Consider the following 19,298-nt stretch of genomic DNA (forward strand, 5'->3'; position numbering starts at 1 on the left):
TAAATGGTATTAAAGAGTCCTAACCATCAGAGAAAACAGTTGATGGATTTTGTAAAAAGTAAAAGCTTCTGGTAAAAGAATAAAAAGAAAAGCCACAGGCTGGAAGAAAACATTATTAAAACTTATCCTATATTATAAAGATACTATGTGCAAAATGTTGTTATATAACAACCGACAGCGTAATGACTGGATCACGGATCAGCAGGAGGGTGGGACAGCGAGCTACAAGTGGGCTGCGGAGAGCCACATACAGGAAGGGGCAGGGCAGCAAGCTATGGGGGGCAGGGGGAGCTACAGGAGGGCGGCAGCGAGCTACTGGCGCATGGATTCATGCACAGGGCTACTAATATCTGATAAAAGACTTGTTCCCAGGATATATAAAGAGCTCATACATCTCAATCATGAGACAACCTGATGTTCCAAAAAGGGATTGCATGCAAAATATTTGAAGATCCTTCACTGAAGAAGGTATGTGAATGCCCAGGAAGCATATGAAGAGGTGCCCCAAATCATGAGTCCTGAGGGAATGCTGATATCACCACATACCCGCCAGAATGGGCAGGATGCAAAAGACTGACAGTAACGAGGGTGGCGAGAAGGTGAAGCAACTAGAGCTTGCATACAGCTAGTAGGGTTGCAAAACAGTACAGATGCTTTAGGAAACAGCTTGGTAATTTCTTATCAAGTTAACTATCCATATGCCTTCTGACCTAGCAGTTCTTCCAAACGCTGTATATGAATGTTCGAAGCACTTTTATTCATAGTCACTCCAAACTGGAAACAACTGAGATGCCCCTCAGCTGGTGAATAGATAGTGTATCATTTGGCACAGCCACGCGGCAGATGCCGCTCAGCAGTAGCAAGAGATGTGCTCTGATGCAGTGAAGCCCGTGTGTGAATTTCAAAACCACTGCTCAAGTGCCAGAAGCCAGACATGAAGGACGCCTGCTGAGCCATTCCATTTGTATAAGTCCTATCAGTGGTCGCCAGGGCGGGGGCCCTGGGTGGGGTCGGACAGCACAGGGTGCACGGGAACTTTGAGGGTGATGAAAATATCCTGAATCACTTGTAGCAGTTATGTGATTGTCAAAACACTTCAAACAGCGCACTAAACAGCACATTTTATTGTGAATATGCGGAATAGAAAAGTAAGGGTGGAGTTTTGAGAAGACCTTACCTAAGTGACTCCTTCCTGGCCCACCTGCTCTGCACATGGTGGCGTTGTGTTATCCTGCCCCTGCTCACTGGATTCCACTCTGTCCTTGAAGTCTGGGCCAGCCCGGCCTCAGGCTGCTGGGGCTGGAGCAACGCCTCTATAACCACTCCACCTAAGGTGACCCAAGTGATGCTTAGTCCTTTATTATTTGAGAGCAATGCTACTTCGAGCCTGGAGGTGAAGTAATAGTCTGACAGTTGAGACTGGGAAGCGTATAGCCGTGTAGGTGTCTGGTGTGGTTGGTGCTGTTTTGGGCACCTCCCCAATGGCCAGGTTAAAAATTACTAGTGTCACCATGTCAGAAATGGGTGTTGTCTTCACCGCACAGGACAGAGAGGTGCTTACCCAGCTGCAGGCCTGCGGAGTCCTATTGTCTAGTTTTCTGGGCTAGTGAGTTCAGTTGGAGAGAGTATATTACTAATGAGGTCTAAGTAAGGGTATATGACCCATTTCAACTACAAGAGCAAAACTCACAGCCACAAACGTGGTGTGTGATCTTGGCCTGCGATCTCTCAACCCAGGCACCATTCACAGGAAGGGTCAGCTGAACGATGGAGGTGCACTCACGGCAGCACCTGTCTGTCACTAGTGATACTCAGAAGGGCGTCTCCTAGCGCTTGTGTTTTCATAATAAGGACATAAGTTAGGTACGTTGAAAAATAAAAGGAAAAGCAGATAGGAAAAATTTGCATTAATGCAACACAATCTATAACATTTGATGAGTTCTTTAAGGATAAGAATGAGAAGATCATTAATACTTTATACAAATGGGTTCAGATATAAAACTAATTCACATCAAAGGAGATACAGATAATTCACACATGGGGAAATTTTGACTTTATGTAATAAGAGAAATACGAATTAGGGCAACAGTGAATTAGCAAACATTTTGAAAACTGCTGACAGATTTTGGGGAGAGATCGGATGGTGAGAACCGACATGCTGCTGTGGATCGGAAGCGATGCCGTTGTCTCTGGCTGCCCTTTATCTGGTTACAGAAGTGCTTCATGAATTTATCTCCGAGAACTAATTCCAGAGGTGGGAAAAGAACTACATGCAGAACCATTTGTTGTGGTGTCACCTGTGCTAGTGAAAACAAAGAAGTGTCCAGCAATGAAGAAATTGTTAAATAAATTATGATCGTATTGCTTCCGTCAGCCTTTGAAAACGATAATTAGGAAAACTGAAAAACCATAGGAATAAAAAAACATAATTGCCCTCACCACTGAGCAGTGGTTGGAGCGTCTATAGGCATTGGAGGGTTATGGGTTTGATTCTCAGACAAGGGCTCATACCTGGGTTGTGGGTTTGATCCCTGGTCCCGGAAGGGGCGCATGGGCAGGCGTGAGGGGGCAACCAATCAATGTGTCTCTCTCATCAATGTTTCTCCCACTCACCCCCCCCCCTTCCACTCTCTAAAAATCAATGGGGAAAAAACAGGATAATAAAGAAAAGAAATGTAGATCTGTGGAAAATTGGAGGAAATACACACAAATGAAGCTATTAAGTTATTTAAACTGTAGCTGGTTTGCTTTTCTTAAAATACTTTTAATAATCTTATAGTAATATTTTTATAATATTTTGTCACAAGTTGAAGATATATAAGATAGTGATAAACAAGATAGATTAGTCCCTGCTGTTTTAAGAGTTATAGTTTAAGTGGTATGTTTATTAAGTAGAGTCTAAAAAATGAGGACTAATCTATGAAAAGGCATAAAATACATGTATTCAGACTATTTGAAAACTCGAACATACTGGGTTTCATTTTTAGGTAGACAAGTTCTTTACTCGTGCTTACATTTTAACCTTATCTGTGATTCTGGGGTACATGATTTCACATCCTGCTTTTCTCCACAAAACTACCTGTTGCAGGGTCTCCATAATCCTCCCCCAATACAGCTGTTTCCTTAGGTTGTTTACTTGCTGTACAGTCCAGTTGCAGCCTAAACACCTTTTGGTATGTCTGTTCTTCTCCTTCTCCTTCTCTAACAGCCAGCAACCCCAACACGCACAATAGCTGCAACCCCAATTCAGACACTTCCACAGAGCCAGGCAACACCAAAGCGAATCGACACTCCCAGCTTGGAGGAGCCCAGTGACCTTGAGGAGCTTGAGCAGTTTGCCAAGACCTTCAAACAAAGACGAATCAAACTTGGATTCACTCAGGTAGATGAGCCCGCCCTGAACTTGGATTTCCCTACTCATCCTGCTTTACGTGTCCATTAGTTTTCCTGCATCTATAAGATTAGACTATTGTATATATTTGGTTATAAACTTATGATTTAATGCTAGGTTAAAACCTTTAAGACTCTCTCAGAACACAGGCCTCTGAAATAATTATACTAATAGTGCTGAGAAATTAAGAGATTGTGTTAGGGGATAGTATGACTATACTGAGGGTTTTGTTATTTGAAGAACATCTGCTTCTAGACCTTAGTGCTATATATGTGAGGTAGAGAGAGTCAAGATTCCAAGTCTCTCAGAGTAGCTGACAGGGGAACGTTTGAAAGGCTTGTTTGAAATAGTTTTTTGTAGGGGGTGGAGACATGTGCTTGCATGCACACACACGTGTGTGCACACATGTATAGAATAAGCCCAAACTGAAACAAATTAATTAAGAATCTGTCAAAGATGAAAAATCCAAATTAAGTTTTTTTAATGCCAGGTAGCAGAGCATTTAGAGTAGAATATGTCCAGTGGTTTGGCAGGAGGCTTGGCCTATAGGCACTGCTTTAATTCCTCTCATTCACTGCGTAAGTGACACTGTAGTGGAAGGAAATTGAATGGCATTTATGTAAAACTAGAGGCTTGGTGCACAGATTCGTGCACAATGAAAGGAAATTAATTAGAAGGTGGCTGGTGGGGCGGGACTGAACAAGATTGGCCAGATACGCCCTGGAACCAGTCTCCCGTGGTTCCTCCCCATCTGGCCCAACCTGGGACGGTGCCGGGGTTCAAAGAGCATCTGCGGAGTGAGCGGGGTCCCTCCAGCAGGTGGGGTCCCTTGGCCTGGCCTGCAGGGATCAGGCTGAAACAAATAGTCCGACATCCTCTGAGGAGTCCCAGAGTGCGAGCGGGCACTCTGCAAAGTTGCTGTTGCTCAGCAGCTCCTGCTTTGAGCATCTGCCCCCTGGTGGTCAGTGTGCATCATAGCCTGGTCGGAGCATCTGTCCCCTGGTGGTCATTGCGTGTCATAGCTACCGGTCAAACGGTCACTTAGGATTTTATAACCTCCTATATAATAAAAGCTTAATATGCTTAAGTGTCCAGTTGTCCATTCAACCAATCAAAGTGTAATATGCTAATGATATGCGAAGACTGTTCAACCACTCACAATGACGTGCACTGACCACCAGGGGGTAGAAGCTCCAACCGGTAGGTTAGCTTGCTGCTGGGATCCGGCCGATTGGGACTGAGCGAGACTGGCTGAACATGCCCTGCCCTCCCATGGTCCTTACCTGGCTGGCCAACCTCCTGCGTCCCTTCCCTGCACCAGTAGGGTCCCTCGGCCTGGCCTGCGCCCTCTCACAATCTGGGACTGTTTGGGGGATGTTGGAGAGCCAGTTTCTGCCCAATCCTGCAGGCCAGGCCTAGGGACCCCACTGGTGCACGAATTTGTGCACTGGGCTTCTAGTCTACACTAATAAAAGAGAAAAATGGTAAATTGGTGTACGGCGCTACCCTTTTCATTGGCTAATCAGGGCTATATGCAAATTAACTGCCAACTAAGATGGCAGTTAACTGCCAACAAAGATGGCGGCTAATTTGCATATGTAGGCACAATGCAGGGAGGCGAAAGGGAAAGCAGGAAGAAGCCCCCTGCCACTGACAGTGATCGGAAACCCAGTGGGGAGCTAAGAGGTGGGGGGCAGGGCAAAGGCGGCCCTAGGGCTGCCTTTGCCCTGCCCCCCAGCCATGATTGGAGAATCAGGCGCCTTTGCCGCCCTGGCCAGTGATAGCAGGAAGTAGGGGTGGAGCCAGCGATGGGAGCTGGGCACGGTTGAAGCTGGCAGTCCTGGGAGCTAGGGGTCCCTTGCCTGGGCCTAAAGCGGAGCCCACGATCGTGGGGCCGCTGCAGCTGCGGGTCCCCGCTGCCCGAGCCGGACGCCTAGGCCAGAGGCGTTAGGCCTGGGCAGGGGCGGAGCCTGCAACCGCGGGGAGCTGGGGGTCCCCTGCCCAGGCCTAATGCCTTGGCCAGAGGTGTTAGGCCTGGGCAGGGGCAGAGCGGGAGATCGCGGGGAGCTGGGAGTCCCCTGCCCAGGCCTAATGCCTCGGCCAGGGCCTAATGCCTCTGCCGGAGGCCTCAGGCCTGGTCAAGGGGCCGATCCGGTGATTGGTGATCGGAGGGTGATGAGGGTCAACTCCTCTGGCCGAGGCATCAGGCCTGGGCGGGGGGCTGGGGGTCCCCTGCCCAGGCCTGATGCCTGGGCCAGAGGCATCAGGCCTGGGTGGGGGGCGGAGCCGGGGATTGGAGGGATATGATGGTCCCCTTGCCCAGGCCTGAAGCCTGGGTCAGAGGCGTCAGGCTTGGGTGGGGGGGGAGCAAGCGATCAGAGGGAGATGGGGGTCCCCTGCCCAGGCATGATTCCTGGGCCAGAGGCCTCAGGCCTGGGCGGGGGTCAGAGCCAGTGATCGGGGGGGAGATGGGGGTCCCCTGTCCAAGCCTGACACCTCTGGCGGAGGCGTCAGGCCTGGGCAAGGGGCCGATCAGGCGATCGGAGGGTGATGGGGTCTACGCCTCTGGCCGAGGCATCAGGCCTGGGCAAGGGGCAGAGCCAGCAATCGGAGGGGTCTGGGGGTCCCCTGCCCAGGCCTGACGCCTGGGCCAGAGGCATCAGGCCTGGGCTGGGGGCCGATCAGGCGATCAGAGGGTGATGGGGTCTACGCCTCTGGCAGAGGCGTCAGGCCTGGGCAAGGGGCCGATCCTGCGATTGGAGGGTGATGGGTGTCAATGCCTAAGGGTTCCCAGTATGTGAGAGGGGGCAGGCTGGGCTGAGGGACACTCCCCCCCACACACACACACACCCAGTGCATGAATTTCGTGCACCGGGCCCCTAGTCCTGTATAATAAAAGCCTAATATGCTAACTGTCCAGTCGTTGGGTTGACCATTTAACCAATCAAAGCGTAATATGCTAATGATATGCTAAGGCTGCTCAACCACTCGCTATGACGTGCACTGACCACCAGGGGGCAGTCGACCAGTCACTATGAGGTGCACTGACCACTAGGGGGCAGATGCTCCGACCAGTAGGTTAGCTTGCTGCTGGTGTCCGGCCAATTGGGACTGGGCGAGACGGGCCGGACACGCCCTGGAGCCCTCCTGCGACCCTCCCTGGCCCCAATCATGCACTGGTGGGATCCCTTGGCCTGGCCTGCACCCTCTCACTGAGGGACCCCCCTCCCCCAGTGCACGCATTTTGTGCAATGGGCCTCTAGTGTATAATAAAAGGCTAATATGCAAATTGTCCCTACGTGCGGGAGTTTGACTGACAGGGAGTTACACGTGCCCTGATGACCAGGGGGCGGTGCGGAACATGGTGAGATTTGGCGATGGGGCAGGCAGCCGGGGGAAGGGAGACCCTGGCCGGCTGCCGGCAGCTGCTAGGGACCCTACCCATGCATGAATTTTGTGCACTGAGCCTCTAGTATATAGATAATAGAAGATCATTAGATGAAAAAAAATTACTGAAGTATAGATTGGATTGGGTGTTTTTATGGAATCAGGAAAAACCTAATGCTTTCTTTCCAGAGAATATAATTGCTATTTGAAATCTGAGCCACCACTTACGTACTGTCCCATTTCCTTTGTGTCGGAAGAACAATAATGTACCACCTGCTCAGGCAGGTTGGACACCAGGGTTCCGTCCCTGCATGTGTCCTGGTGTTTTTATGAACAGACTTGTATTCCTAATATCTTTGGTAGTTTATTTTTGCTCAAAGAAACTAATTATATATTAGGAACATAAAATGATTTTTTCAATAGCTATAATGTTAGAGATAATGCAGTTATGTATTTGTGAGGAGTTTCAATTGTGAAGAAACAAATTGCAATTAAGAAAGGTTGAAACATTGAATGATCTGGCTTATTCTTAAAAAGAAAGCAAAAGATACAGCTAGATTGAGCAGAGTACGTTACTGTGCTTAAATATGTGTCAGTTTGGACTAGTCCTCAGAGTTTCAGCTTTAAGCAATTAGCACAGCATACTCTTAGGTTCCCTAGGAAACAGTTGCCTAAGCGATATGCCAAGGATGTTAAGGCTTTTTAAAATCTTTAACTTTTACCCAGATAGATAGTGGTTTGCCTTTCTGTGGCACTTGACCCAACATATTGCCAGTGTTGTGTGGGTGTGTGCCTCTCTCTTTCACATATCCAAGAGTTTCCCTGTGGTCTGGTGTTCTGCTTATGGTTTTATCCTATTATTTGGCACAACTGTGCCTTATTTTTCAAAATGACTCTGATACAGCAGTGCCTATATTTCACAGACCTTGACTATTTAGATTAAAGCACATGTTACTGGTGCAGGATGGGGAAATCAGCCTTTGTGTTTAAGGCATGTACCTCAGTTGTAGTTATTCAAAGGTTGCTTTGTATCCAGTTTATTTATACACACACAGATTTCAAATAATTAGTTAAGACAAAAAAAAAATCCCTGTTCTTTGAGAAATCTCCATGTTATTAGCTGTTTCTGATTACATCATTGGTTATGAAAGGGTTACTGTAGATGTCATTTCATTATTAGGAGGCCATCGTGTCACACTTTTCTCACATGTGGCACATTCATTATTTCCTAATCCCAATCTTTGTTCCTTTTCCCTTTTGCTTTTTAAAAAATATCAAAGCGATATAATATAGATTATGTATGAGTCAGCTGCTTCAAACATTTACTTCTGTGAGGGATAACCCCAATGGTTTTGAGTTACAAAAGCAGCAAGCCACATTACCTCAAATTAATGAACATTAGTATATTAACTAAGGGAGGACCTATTGCTTTTATCCAATTAAATAATTTAAATGTGAAGTAAGACTGTATCATACATCTCAATTAAGTCAATTTGTAATTTATTGCCATAATTTTACTTAGTTGATGGCATAGCCACCAACTTAAGGCATTTATTCTTATTATAATGTGATTTTTGAATAGGTACTTTAGTTTTTGTTTACTTGTCAATATTGTTACTTTTCATAGATATTATAGAAGTTTGTGAAAAAACTTCTAGTGAGCTGTGAGTTACAATGTCAGAAACAGTTACTGCCATCTTAACTACTAGAGCAGGCCCCATATGCAAAGAATTGTAAGGTTGCGTTGGTCCAGCTCTCTAGCAGGCTGTAATTTAAACAAGTAAAGTGACCAAGACACACAGCCTAGTTTACTATCAGACATCTAGTAGGCACTTAGTGAATGTTTGTGATGGACTAATGTACAGAGATATCGATCCAGGTAGACATCTGTGTAAGATAGATTTAGCATTTATGCCACTCGCACTATCCTGGTTCTCTGTTTGCTGTGACTGGACGGAAACCACTAAGCAGTCACTTCTGTCCTGGAGACAGATGTCCAGAGCAGTCGGTGGCACTGTCCGTGTAGGACAGCCACTATGCCTGTGTGGCTACTGCTAAGCAGCAGGCTGGCTGGGGGAGCTGAGGAACTGGAGTTTTAATTTACTTGTTTTGAATAATTTCCATTTAAATAGCCACCTGGGGCTGGAGGTTCTCCTGGGGAAGGCCAAGTGACAGCCCAGGGAAGGTCTGGTTCTCAGTGCCTCACGTTACCTTCCATTCCAGCTTTATCCTCTGTTACACGTTGTATCACAAGTTGCTTACCAGTGAGGAAATCGAGCTTAAAAAATATCCTTCCCCCAAAGACAGAGAAACAGCGATCAGACTATCACTCCCCAGAGGGAAAATAAGGGGAAGAGATCAACCAAAGGACTTCTATACATGTGTATATAAGCCGAACCAATGGACATGGACAACAAGGGGATGAGAACATGGGGGGGGGGGGGTTAATGGGGGGTATAAGGACACATTTGTAATACCTTAACTAATAAAGAATTTAAATAAATAAATAAATAAATAAATAAATAAATGGGAAAAAAAATATCCTTCCCTCTCCCTGACCATCACCTAGCACAGGTGCGAATAAACAGTGTAGTGTCCAAGGATGGAATGTAGGGGAATCAAAAAACTGGACTAATCCCCATTCACAGGCCCTGCTGGCGGTGGCTGGGCCTCACCTATCCCTTGTGTCCCACGATGGAATGAGGTCTACAGCACTTCCCAGAAGGGTCTTTCTGCCCTGTCACTAAACTAATGGAACGAGAGGGCGAATCATTTAAACTCTAGGAGCCTCTGTTACCTGAATAAAAACTGAAGATGTGGCTTTTTCCAGCTTTAAAGGCGATTCATTTGGCTGGAAGGAAAGCACTGTGTACATTCAGGGGTGATAGGCTTAGGAGAATGACATCTGTGTAATATATTCAGGGGTCATTGTTCCATTGCTGTAAGAGGACCAAGTCTCAGTGCCCATGAAGGTTTGACTAAATGGGTCATACCTCTCCACTGTGAATTTCTTTCTCTCTAACGGTTATAAAAGTAGTCCTTTAGAATACCTGTTTTTTATAACCAACTTTGAAATCCAAACTAAGGGTGGAAAGTAGATTTTTTTCAATGCTTCCAGAAATAATTTACAGGGGGGAGAAGAAGTAAGGGAGCATTTCTAGATTTTAAAGTTATTTATGGAAACGGTTAGTTCATAAATCCTGAGGTTATCGAGGCAGTTACTTGTGTTAACTCTGTAGGATTACTGAAACCACTTTGGCTACATGAACTAAGGGGCTGGTTTAGAATATTAGCACCATCTTTTGAGACTTAGTAGAAATATTTGATAATCTTAACTATTATATAAGGTGGCAAGAAGAGATTCAAAATGGAGAGAATGTGGGACAGTTTTGATTGTTGTAAGATTGGGGCCTAACTCCTCACTGGAGCGCTGGGCCCAGCTTAGGGGTAGGTGTTTTGGTGGCACCCTACGAAGGGGCTCATTGTTGAGCCTTCATCTACGGGGGCCTGTGGAGGGAAGGCTGTCACTGTTGGTGAGATGACTCTCTTCTTGCTCGTCCTCCCGCTCCTTTCTGTGTTTCTGCACAGGGCGATGTTGGGCTGGCGATGGGTAAACTGTATGGAAATGACTTCAGCCAAACTACCATCTCTCGCTTTGAAGCCTTGAACCTCAGCTTTAAGAACATGTGCAAGTTAAAGCCACTTTTGGAGAAGTGGCTCAATGATGCAGGTGGGTGAGAAATGGCCTCATTGCCTGTGGGGATCTTACAGGGGCTGTCGTATAGAAAGGGGTTCAGATTTCTTACTGCATTATTGGCGCTACTGAGCCTTGAGGTGCGCCAGTCTTGAGAGGATCCAAGGGATACGTTATGGTTCCATAAATCAGAGATTCGTTTAAGTAGTAATTGCAATGCACACAGTCAACAGTAGTTTTTAGTTTTGGAACATTTCCAAAGGGTTAGGGGCAGTTGCAGGAAGAGGAAAAAAGGAAGTTGAAAAACCAAGTTTATTGGTTCTTCCTTGATGAATTATAGTAAATTTGTTCTTGATGATATTTCTGCTTTTGTTACTAAAAACGACTACATAGTTCATTCATGAGAAGTTGAGTGGCCAGTGTTAACTTGTGTGTTTTGTACTGAGGTTTCCTTTTGGGAAATTTGAATTTTGAGTCACAGAACCACAGACTGTGGGCTGCAAGGAAAGTGCAGATCCCCTAGATGGCAGTTCCTGTTTAGATGGGAGCAAAACCAGGTCTTTGGAAAAGGTAGACTGTGACCCCCTCCCTCAGACAGTCTGATTCCATGGCCCTGTACCCTTTCTGAGCTCCACAGGTGAGAACCGCCTCTCTGCCCTTCCCTCCGTGTGCATGGAGTGGAAAGAGTCCCAGAGCCGGTTCCGAGATGCCCGGGGTCATTCAACTATTAATGACAGAACCTTGCTTGTTTCAACTACCAAGAATTTAGAACTATTTCATTCTTGTTTAGTTTGGGCGGAGGTGTTGCCCTAGATTATACTAGTAAAATGAGAGGTCATTTGCGAGATAAATATTAAATGTTCAATAATTTCCAACAAGCTTTCTTTTATCCCTAGAGCTAATCTATATATATAAAAGCCTAATATGCAAGTTTTCCCCTTGGGAGTTCAACCGGGAGACTGGGAGTTCTATTGCACACTATGACATGCGCTGACCACCAGGGGACATTGCAGAATGAAGGAAGGCCCTGGCTGGCAGCCGAGGAAGGGGGCTGGCCTTCATCGTTGGCCAGGCCTAGGGACTCTACTCGTGCACATATTCCGTGCACCGGGCCTCTAGTAAATAAATAAATAAGCAAGCAAAACCAAAACATAAGGACAGAACTCAGAAGAGGCAGAGCTGAGTCTCAGGGCAGAAAGAGTAACCCTGTGCTTTCTCAGAGACAAGTCAGAAGGCAGCGGGGACAGACAGCCGACCGTTCTCAGACCGCAGCTAAAGTAGTGAGGAGCACTGTATGTGCATGTGGGTTATGGAAACCTTTTCATGCGCTTGCAGCATAAACTGTCTTGGTTGCCTTTGTTATGTTGTTAATATGTGTGCTACGTGTGTGAAGTATGTGCAATTCCTTCGACCTCCTGTTTTCTCCTTTCTTACAGAGAACCTCTCATCAGATTCAGCTCTCTCCAGCCCAAGTGCCCTGAATTCTCCAGGGCAGGGAATCGAGGGCTTGAACCGTAGGAGGAAGAAACGCACCAGCATAGAGACCAACATCCGTGTGGCCTTAGAGAAGAGTTTCCTGGAGGTTAGTGGGGATTGTGGGGATTTTACTTTTCGTGGGCATGGGATTGTTGGCATGGTGCTAACATTAGGTCTGTCAGCCACAGCCCTTATGGATGCTTATCCCATCGTGGAGAAAATAAGACAACCTAGACAGAGTGTGCGTGCCTGGGGCTCAGGCAGTAGGCTCACATCCACGGAGACCCTCGTGTGACAGGCAGCAGCTGTCAAGGGGCACAGGGACCCCAGGCAGGGAGGCGCAGGGAAGAGAGCAAAGGCATCCAGGGAAACCAAGGGGTCAGCGCGGACACCGGTGGTTCGGTTTAGCTGAGTTCTAGTGTCTGCCTAGACCAGCAGTTTGGGACCAGGACACAGAGGGCCTTGAATGTCAGCCTATCGAGTTCAAGTTAATTCAACAGATACTTGGCTTTTGGGTGTGTTTTTTTGATTTTTGTTTTTATTTTTTTAACCAGAAAATATCTCAATCAAAGCTTCCAACAAAACTCTGACTCTGATTCAGAGAGGCTTGAGCACTATGGAAGGAGCACTGAGTCAGGAGTCCAGCGTCTGCCACTTTAGGACCCGAATCCTTGATCAGTCACTGAGTCCCTTTATCTGGAAGGTCCCTTTATCTGGGAAGCATTTCCTATCCTGCCCCACAAGCTTACAACAACAACCAAAGTAAACATTCAAGAATAACTTATTCTAAGTTACCAGGAATAAATGTAATAGACTTATGTTCATTGGAATGTTTGTCTGTAGACATTTTGTTAAAGTGGGCCTGTTGGTCATTGACATCCCAACTTTACTCCCTGGCCTGTCCTTCCATGTCTGTTGGTTTATATGAAGGCATGGTTGTGCCAGTAGTTCTAAAGGTTATTACGCAGGATGATTTTCCCCTTCAGAATCAAAAGCCTACCTCGGAAGAGATCACCATGATTGCAGAGCAGCTCAACATGGAGAAGGAGGTGATTCGAGTTTGGTTTTGTAACCGCCGCCAGAAGGAGAAAAGGATCAACCCTCCCAGCAGCGGTGGGACCAGCAGCTCGCCTATCAAAGCAATTTTCCCCAGCCCGACCTCCCTGGTAAGGCAAGAAACGGGGAGCTCGGGCTCATTTCACAGTTTACAAGGGACCCGCTCATTGTATTTCATAACAGAGTTTACTGTGAGAGCACCCAGTGGTTTAGGGGAAGGCTGAAGGGAGGTGTGGGGGGATCCAGTCCCCTGTGAGAGGCAGTCAGGGGAGCTTTGTCCTGTGCCGCTGACTGTGTACTTGTGTTTGGATTTATTTGAACGAGAAAGAAGACAGTATTTTTTTTTTTTACAAAACTGTAGACATATTTTGTTGTTTTTAAAAAATTTGTTTTACATTCTTTCCATGACATCATTTCATTAAGAAAAAATTCAAGACACTCTTGCCCCCACAGAGTCAAAAATAAAACAAGCTGCGATTCACGGGTCCTCCGGAATAGTTTCCTTATTTAGGCTGAGGGAACAATTAGCATAATACTTCCCACTGACTTAGATTACATCTGACCCACCATTACTGAGATTGAGAAGTTTTTAAATTATTTCTGTGTGAAACCTGGGCAAAGCCATACGTCAGGCCAGTGAAGAGCCACCTTTGATGGCAGCCTTTCAGCAGGCGCACATTTCTCAGTTCCAGGGGAACCGGGGCTCAGTGCAGACCCAGGAGGAATGAAAAAACCTTCTCTTCCCAGGCCCGTTTACTTTATTCTATTTTTATTCTATAATATTTAAATTCTATCCTGGCATTGAAAATTTTTATAGGCAAAATAAGTCTATAAATGGAATTTTACGTTTTTATTTTTAAACTAGAGGCCTGGTGTACAAATTCGTGCATGGGTGGGGTCCCTCGGCCTGGCCGGTGATCAAGGCCTATCAGGGCTGGCCAGCTCCCCAGGGGGAGGGACCCCAAGAGGTTGGCCAGCCAGTCCCCTTGTTGGGGCCGATGGGGGTACCAGTGGGGGCGGGGAGAGGGGCCGCAGGAGTTTGGCGGTGGGGGGTGTGGGGAAAGGAGGGGCTGCAGGAGGTTGGCTGTGGGAGCACACTGACCACCAGGGGGCAGCTTCTGCATTGAGTGTCTGCCCTCTGGTGGTCAGTGCACATCATAATGACTGGTTGACCGGTCGCTCTGGTCATTCAGTCATAATGGTCGCTTAGGCTTTTATATATTTTTAAATGTTTTTGCATATTTTCATTTCTGACCTCTAGGTGGCAACCACGCCAAGCCTTGTGACCAGCAGTGCAGCAACTACCCTCACAGTCAACCCCGTCCTCCCTCTGACCAGCGCTGCAGTAACCAACCTCTCTGTTACAGGTAACCACCTCTCTAGTACAGGTAACCACTTCTCTGGTACAGGTACCCACCTCTCTGATACAGGTAACCACTTCTCTGGTACAGGTACCCACCTCTCTGATACAGGTAACCACTTCTCTGGTACAGGTAACCACCACTCTGTTAAAGGTAACCACTTCTCTGGCACAGGTAACCGCCTCTCTGATACAGGTAATCACTTCCCTGGCACAGGTAACCACACCTCTCTAGTACAGGTAACCACTTCTCTGATGCAGATTACTACCTCTCTAGTATAGGTAACCACCTCTCTGATATAGGTATGTGGCAGCCAGACTGTGCAGCTCTGAGGCAGCTGGTAGCCATGAGAGGTTCCTGTGAGAATCTGCCATTAAGCTGTGAATTACAGCTCTAGGGAGGTATTGCTTTTTTAAAAGTTATATGTGAAAACCTGAACTCCAAGAAAAATCAGGCACAATTAATTTTGTCAGAAATAATACTTTCACACAAAGATTTCATCTTTTTTGTTCTTTTTCACCTTACTCTGTCTTCTCCATTACTCCCAGGACTGTCTCTCAAAACACACACTTTTTTTCAAGTAGCTCTTCTTAAAAACCTTGACTATACAGCTTTTTGCATCAAGACAACATCAGATCAGATGCCCCTTCTCTTTGTAGAAGGCACTTTCCAGTGTGACCCTTGTCTCCACTGGTCGCCATCCCCTGTCCTTGGCCCACAGAGGCTGGCGGGCCTGTGAGCAGGTGCAGCCTCAGGTGTCGGCCAGCTGCCTGCACGCTTCTGATGGCGGCAGGGCTGCTCTGGGTCAGGTGTCCATTCCGCCTGGACGTAGTGTTGAGCTCCCCTGCAGAACTTTCTGTCCCCTGCCTGTGTCACCACTGATTATAGCTTTATAATTTATTCTCTCTTTGCCAATAGACTGTACTTCTCAAAAGGCCTGGATTTTCTTTTTTAATCTCTGCCTCGCTTAGTGCCTGACACATTCACTATAAAATGAATGACTACGTTTTTCCCTGTGCCACCTTTTGAGTAGTAGATTTCTCAAATACATTTAAAATGAACTCAGTGCTGTCATCAGCAGTTCTTAATGGCACGATGTGTGAGGCATCCTGCGATTATTCGCTGGGTTGATGATGGGTATGAAGCTCTAGGCGGGCGGATTTCTGATGGTTCACGGTGCAGTTTGGATTTAACCTCCAGGGGGGGAAATTGATTTTTCTGCACTTGTATTTAACTTCATCGTACCTCTTTGGCTCTGTGACCTAACCATGGCATGTAAAGTGGATAAATGTTTTTATTCACATTTATTAAATTAAGGATGAACTTTGCCTTTTCCCTCTTTATCTGTCTGTATCGGTATGAATTCAGACATTCTTTTGTATCCAAAAGATTAGAATTGTACCCCTATTTCAGGGTTAAATTGTCCCGGATCGGCCAGTGGGAGTCCCTTCAGCTGGCTCCCCTGTCCTTCTTTAAGTGGTTCCTTCCTTTTTGGCACAAGATGTTCAGGCTCATCTTCACGTTTCTCTGCCCAGGCCTGGAAGCAGCCATTTCTCCAAGGTTTCCGAGTTCCAGTTAGTGAGGAAAGGACTTTGGAACCAAGGTGGAGGCATTAGATAGACTCACTGATACACATTGTTGCTTCTAGGGCATCTCCACTGAAATAAGTGTGCACACACACGGGAATGTGTGTAAGATACACACGTGTGTGTATACTCACTCATCTGCACCATCCATCTTCACTAGCTGTCCCATGTATTAAACCCATGCATCCATACTTAGTCTCCAATTCCAGCCCAACACCCTCTAGTTTAGCGGTTCTCAACCTGTGGGTCGCGACCATCAGAAAACACATACAGCATATCAGATATTTACATTACGATTCATAACAGTAGCAAAATTACAGTTATGAAGCAGCAACGAAAATAATTTTATGGTTGAGGGTCACCACAACATGAGGAACTGTATTAAAGGGTCGCGGCATTAGGAAGGTTAGTTCATTATTTTCTAAGCTTAGGTTCTAAAGGGCTTGTTTTTGTGGTTCATGTGTATAGATGCACTAACGAGGTTAGTGAAAAGTACCCATTTTGAGGTGCTGGCCGGTAGAGTCATTGGTCAGTTGTTCCTGGAGTTGGCTGAACAGAGACCCACCTCCAGGCTCCCACAGCTCCTTCCTAACACAGCCCTCTTTTCAGGCACTACAGACACCACCGCCAACAACACTGCGACCGTGATTTCCACCGCGCCTCCGGCCTCCTCCGCAGTCACTTCCCCCTCGCTGAGCCCCTCCCCTACTGCCTCAGCCTCCACCTCTGAGGCCTCGAGTGCTAGCGAGACCAGCACAACACAGACCACCTCCACTCCTCTGCCCTCTCCTCTCGGGACCAGCCAGGTGATGGTGACAGCGTCAGGGCTGCAAACAGCAGCCGCGGCCGCCCTCCAAGGAGCTGCACAGTTGCCGGCGAACGCGAGTCTCGCTGCCATGGCTGCCGCTGCAGGACTGAGCCCAGGCCTGATGGCACCGTCTCAGTTTGCAGCTGGGTAAGGGCTTTCTCGTCTGTTCCCACCTGAGAGTCCACAAGGAGGTCATCCCGGGGCTTACTCTGTGGGAGACTTTCCATCTTCATCTTCAACGCAAAATCCAAAATAAAACTCTTTAAGCCTTAATGTCTTTGAAATGGGTTGCTCTGTAGCAGCTCAAGGACCTTGCCCTTAAGTGTCTGGACACCCTGAAAGGGCAGCAGTCAGACCTTCATTTCTAGGTGAGACCCGAGCAGCAGGCGCTGGCCGTGCCTCGGGGTTGGGCCGGAGGAGCCCACAGCTTCCGGCTCTCAATCTCACTCATTCCCTGCTGGCCTCTCAGCTGACCTCTTTCTGACTCTCAAACGTGCGGAGGGGCTGCAGCAGTAAGAATCACTCTATGGATACATTTATTTCTCTGGCATTTGCTTTTGTTTTGAGAAAAGAGAAGGAGATAATGCAGAGCAAGTTTGAATGACTACGAGTTGGACACTGTGTGGTCATCGTCTTGTTTGGTTTGCACCGTGAGCTTCAGGGGAAGGACAGGAGCTGCAGCTGCCTCCCTCCCTCCCTCCCTCCCCTCCGGCGAGGCTGCTTCCCCTCGGGCGTGACGTCACGCTGACTGCCGTGTCTGCTCTTTTCACTTGCAGAGGTGCCTTACTCAGTCTCAACCCAGGGACCCTGGGCGGTGCTCTCAGTCCAGCTCTGATGAGCAACAGTACACTGGCAACTATTCAAGGTCGGTACAGCTGCTTTCCTTACCTCTTTTTCTTTTTCTTTTTAATGGGGGAAATCTACTTTGCCAGAGGTCAGGGTGATGGGGAGACAGTTGAATTGATAATGTTGACTAACTTGAGGACCAAGAAAATGTCTCGTAAAAAAGCTTTGTGAAGAAGTGTAGGTGTGGTTTGGGCATTAGAACTGGAAGCCTACTAGTTTAGTGTAAGAAATCAGGACTTTTATGCTGATACTGACCTTGTTATGTGTATAGACTTGGGGACAGACTTTCTCCTAACAAGTTTATTGACTTAGTCATCCAAGACCTATGCCTAGGCACCCTGACCAAGTAAACCCCCGTCCTCATCTCCACCCCAAGAGAGCATGGCTGAGCAGTCCCCTCAGAGCACATCGGGGACTCCGGGAGCACTTCGCATCCTTGCCGGGCCTGCCCTTTGTTCCTTTGGTGTCCCCGTCCTTGCCTTTCCCAAGGCCAGTGGGAGGTCCCTTTGACCTTCACGTGCTGCCAGTCTGAAGTGCGTCTGAATCCCAAAGGGTTTACTGAAGGGTGTGTCTTATGTGCCTCGGCTTGTGTCTGAGGATGCTTGAGAGACATCCCTGTATAATCAAAGAATGTGAATTTTTTTCTTACAATTAAAATAGTGTGTGCTTAAGTGAGAGTTCTTGGGGCCAAAAATAAGCTGTTAGCCACTTGAGTAAAGGTGCTGTCAGGTGGGTGATATTCCTCCAGTGTACGTACCACAGAAAACACTGGTCACCGACAAGTCCCAGACATGGGCTGGACTGCCTGGCCTCACACTGACCTCCATGCTGTGTAGAATCGGTGGTTAGCTCTGTGAAGCTTTTGTTAGCCAAGGACTCCTTTTTGGAATAAGACTGTGAGAAGCCACTTTCTTGGCAGTAGGTGTCTTTGGGTGGTAGTGATGCTCCAGACACTGCAGGCGGGAAAGACCTCTCTGGGGAGATCTAGAACTGGGCTATGGCCCTAAGCCTGGTATCTCAGAAAACTTCAAGCCACACCAAGTCTCCCCGTGTGTGCTCATTGTGTGATGGTGTCCAAGTCAGGGACGATCCCTCAGTCCCTCCAGCTGTCTTTACATGTTACATAAGAAATCAACCAAAGTCTTAAAGCCTAGAGAAACCTTCTAATCTGCATGTGGTTTTATGGGTCAGGGAGATATTGGGGGGTTGTCAGATAACGGAAATTTAGGAAAAGGGAATGCCCACTTATTTTTTTAAATTGATTTCAGAGAGGGAGAGAGAGAGAGAGAGAAACATCAATGATGAGAGAGAATTACTGATCGGCTGCCTCCTGCATGCCCCACACTGGAGATCGAGCTGTAACCCAGGCATGTGCCCTGACCTCCTGGTTCACAGGTCGATGCTCAACCACTGAGCCATACCAGCCGGACGCCCACTTATTTTAAAGAAAATCTTGCTGATGCCTTCATCACAGGAAGTTCTCAGGTGCTAGAGCCAGTCCTAACCCACGATGGCCCACGTGGGCATCCCCACATCTCCGCTCCCTCCTGTAATGCCCACCATGCTCTGCACAAGTTAGAAGGGGCAAACTTGGTCACACCTTACACTTTACTTGCTAACTTAATTTATTTTAGAACAAAAGCCTTTGGAAAGATGGCTTTTCATCTTGTGTATAAAGCCATAAAGTGCTCAG

The 19,298-nt window shown here is 47.1% G+C and overlaps 1 protein-coding gene across 2 annotated transcripts in view; it reads left to right on the plus strand.

Annotated features, from left to right (window-relative positions):
• POU2F1 (POU class 2 homeobox 1) overlaps nt 1-19,298 on the plus strand; it is a 134,267-nt gene that overhangs the window by 104,101 nt on the left and 10,868 nt on the right. For both annotated transcript variants that reach the window (XM_036342925.1, XM_036342924.1), the window contains 7 exons: nt 3,209-3,382; nt 10,367-10,508; nt 11,909-12,054; nt 12,935-13,114; nt 14,266-14,371; nt 16,561-16,906; nt 17,536-17,624. In XM_036342925.1, the coding sequence (XP_036198818.1) occupies nt 3,209-3,382; nt 10,367-10,508; nt 11,909-12,054; nt 12,935-13,114; nt 14,266-14,371; nt 16,561-16,906; nt 17,536-17,624 (1,183 nt within the window). The remainder of the gene's footprint in view (nt 1-3,208; nt 3,383-10,366; nt 10,509-11,908; nt 12,055-12,934; nt 13,115-14,265; nt 14,372-16,560; nt 16,907-17,535; nt 17,625-19,298) is intronic.

The sequence above is a fragment of the Myotis myotis genome, unplaced genomic scaffold (assembly GCF_014108235.1).
Source record: "Myotis myotis isolate mMyoMyo1 unplaced genomic scaffold, mMyoMyo1.p scaffold_m19_p_18, whole genome shotgun sequence".
NCBI classification, from domain to species: domain Eukaryota; kingdom Metazoa; phylum Chordata; class Mammalia; order Chiroptera; family Vespertilionidae; genus Myotis; species Myotis myotis.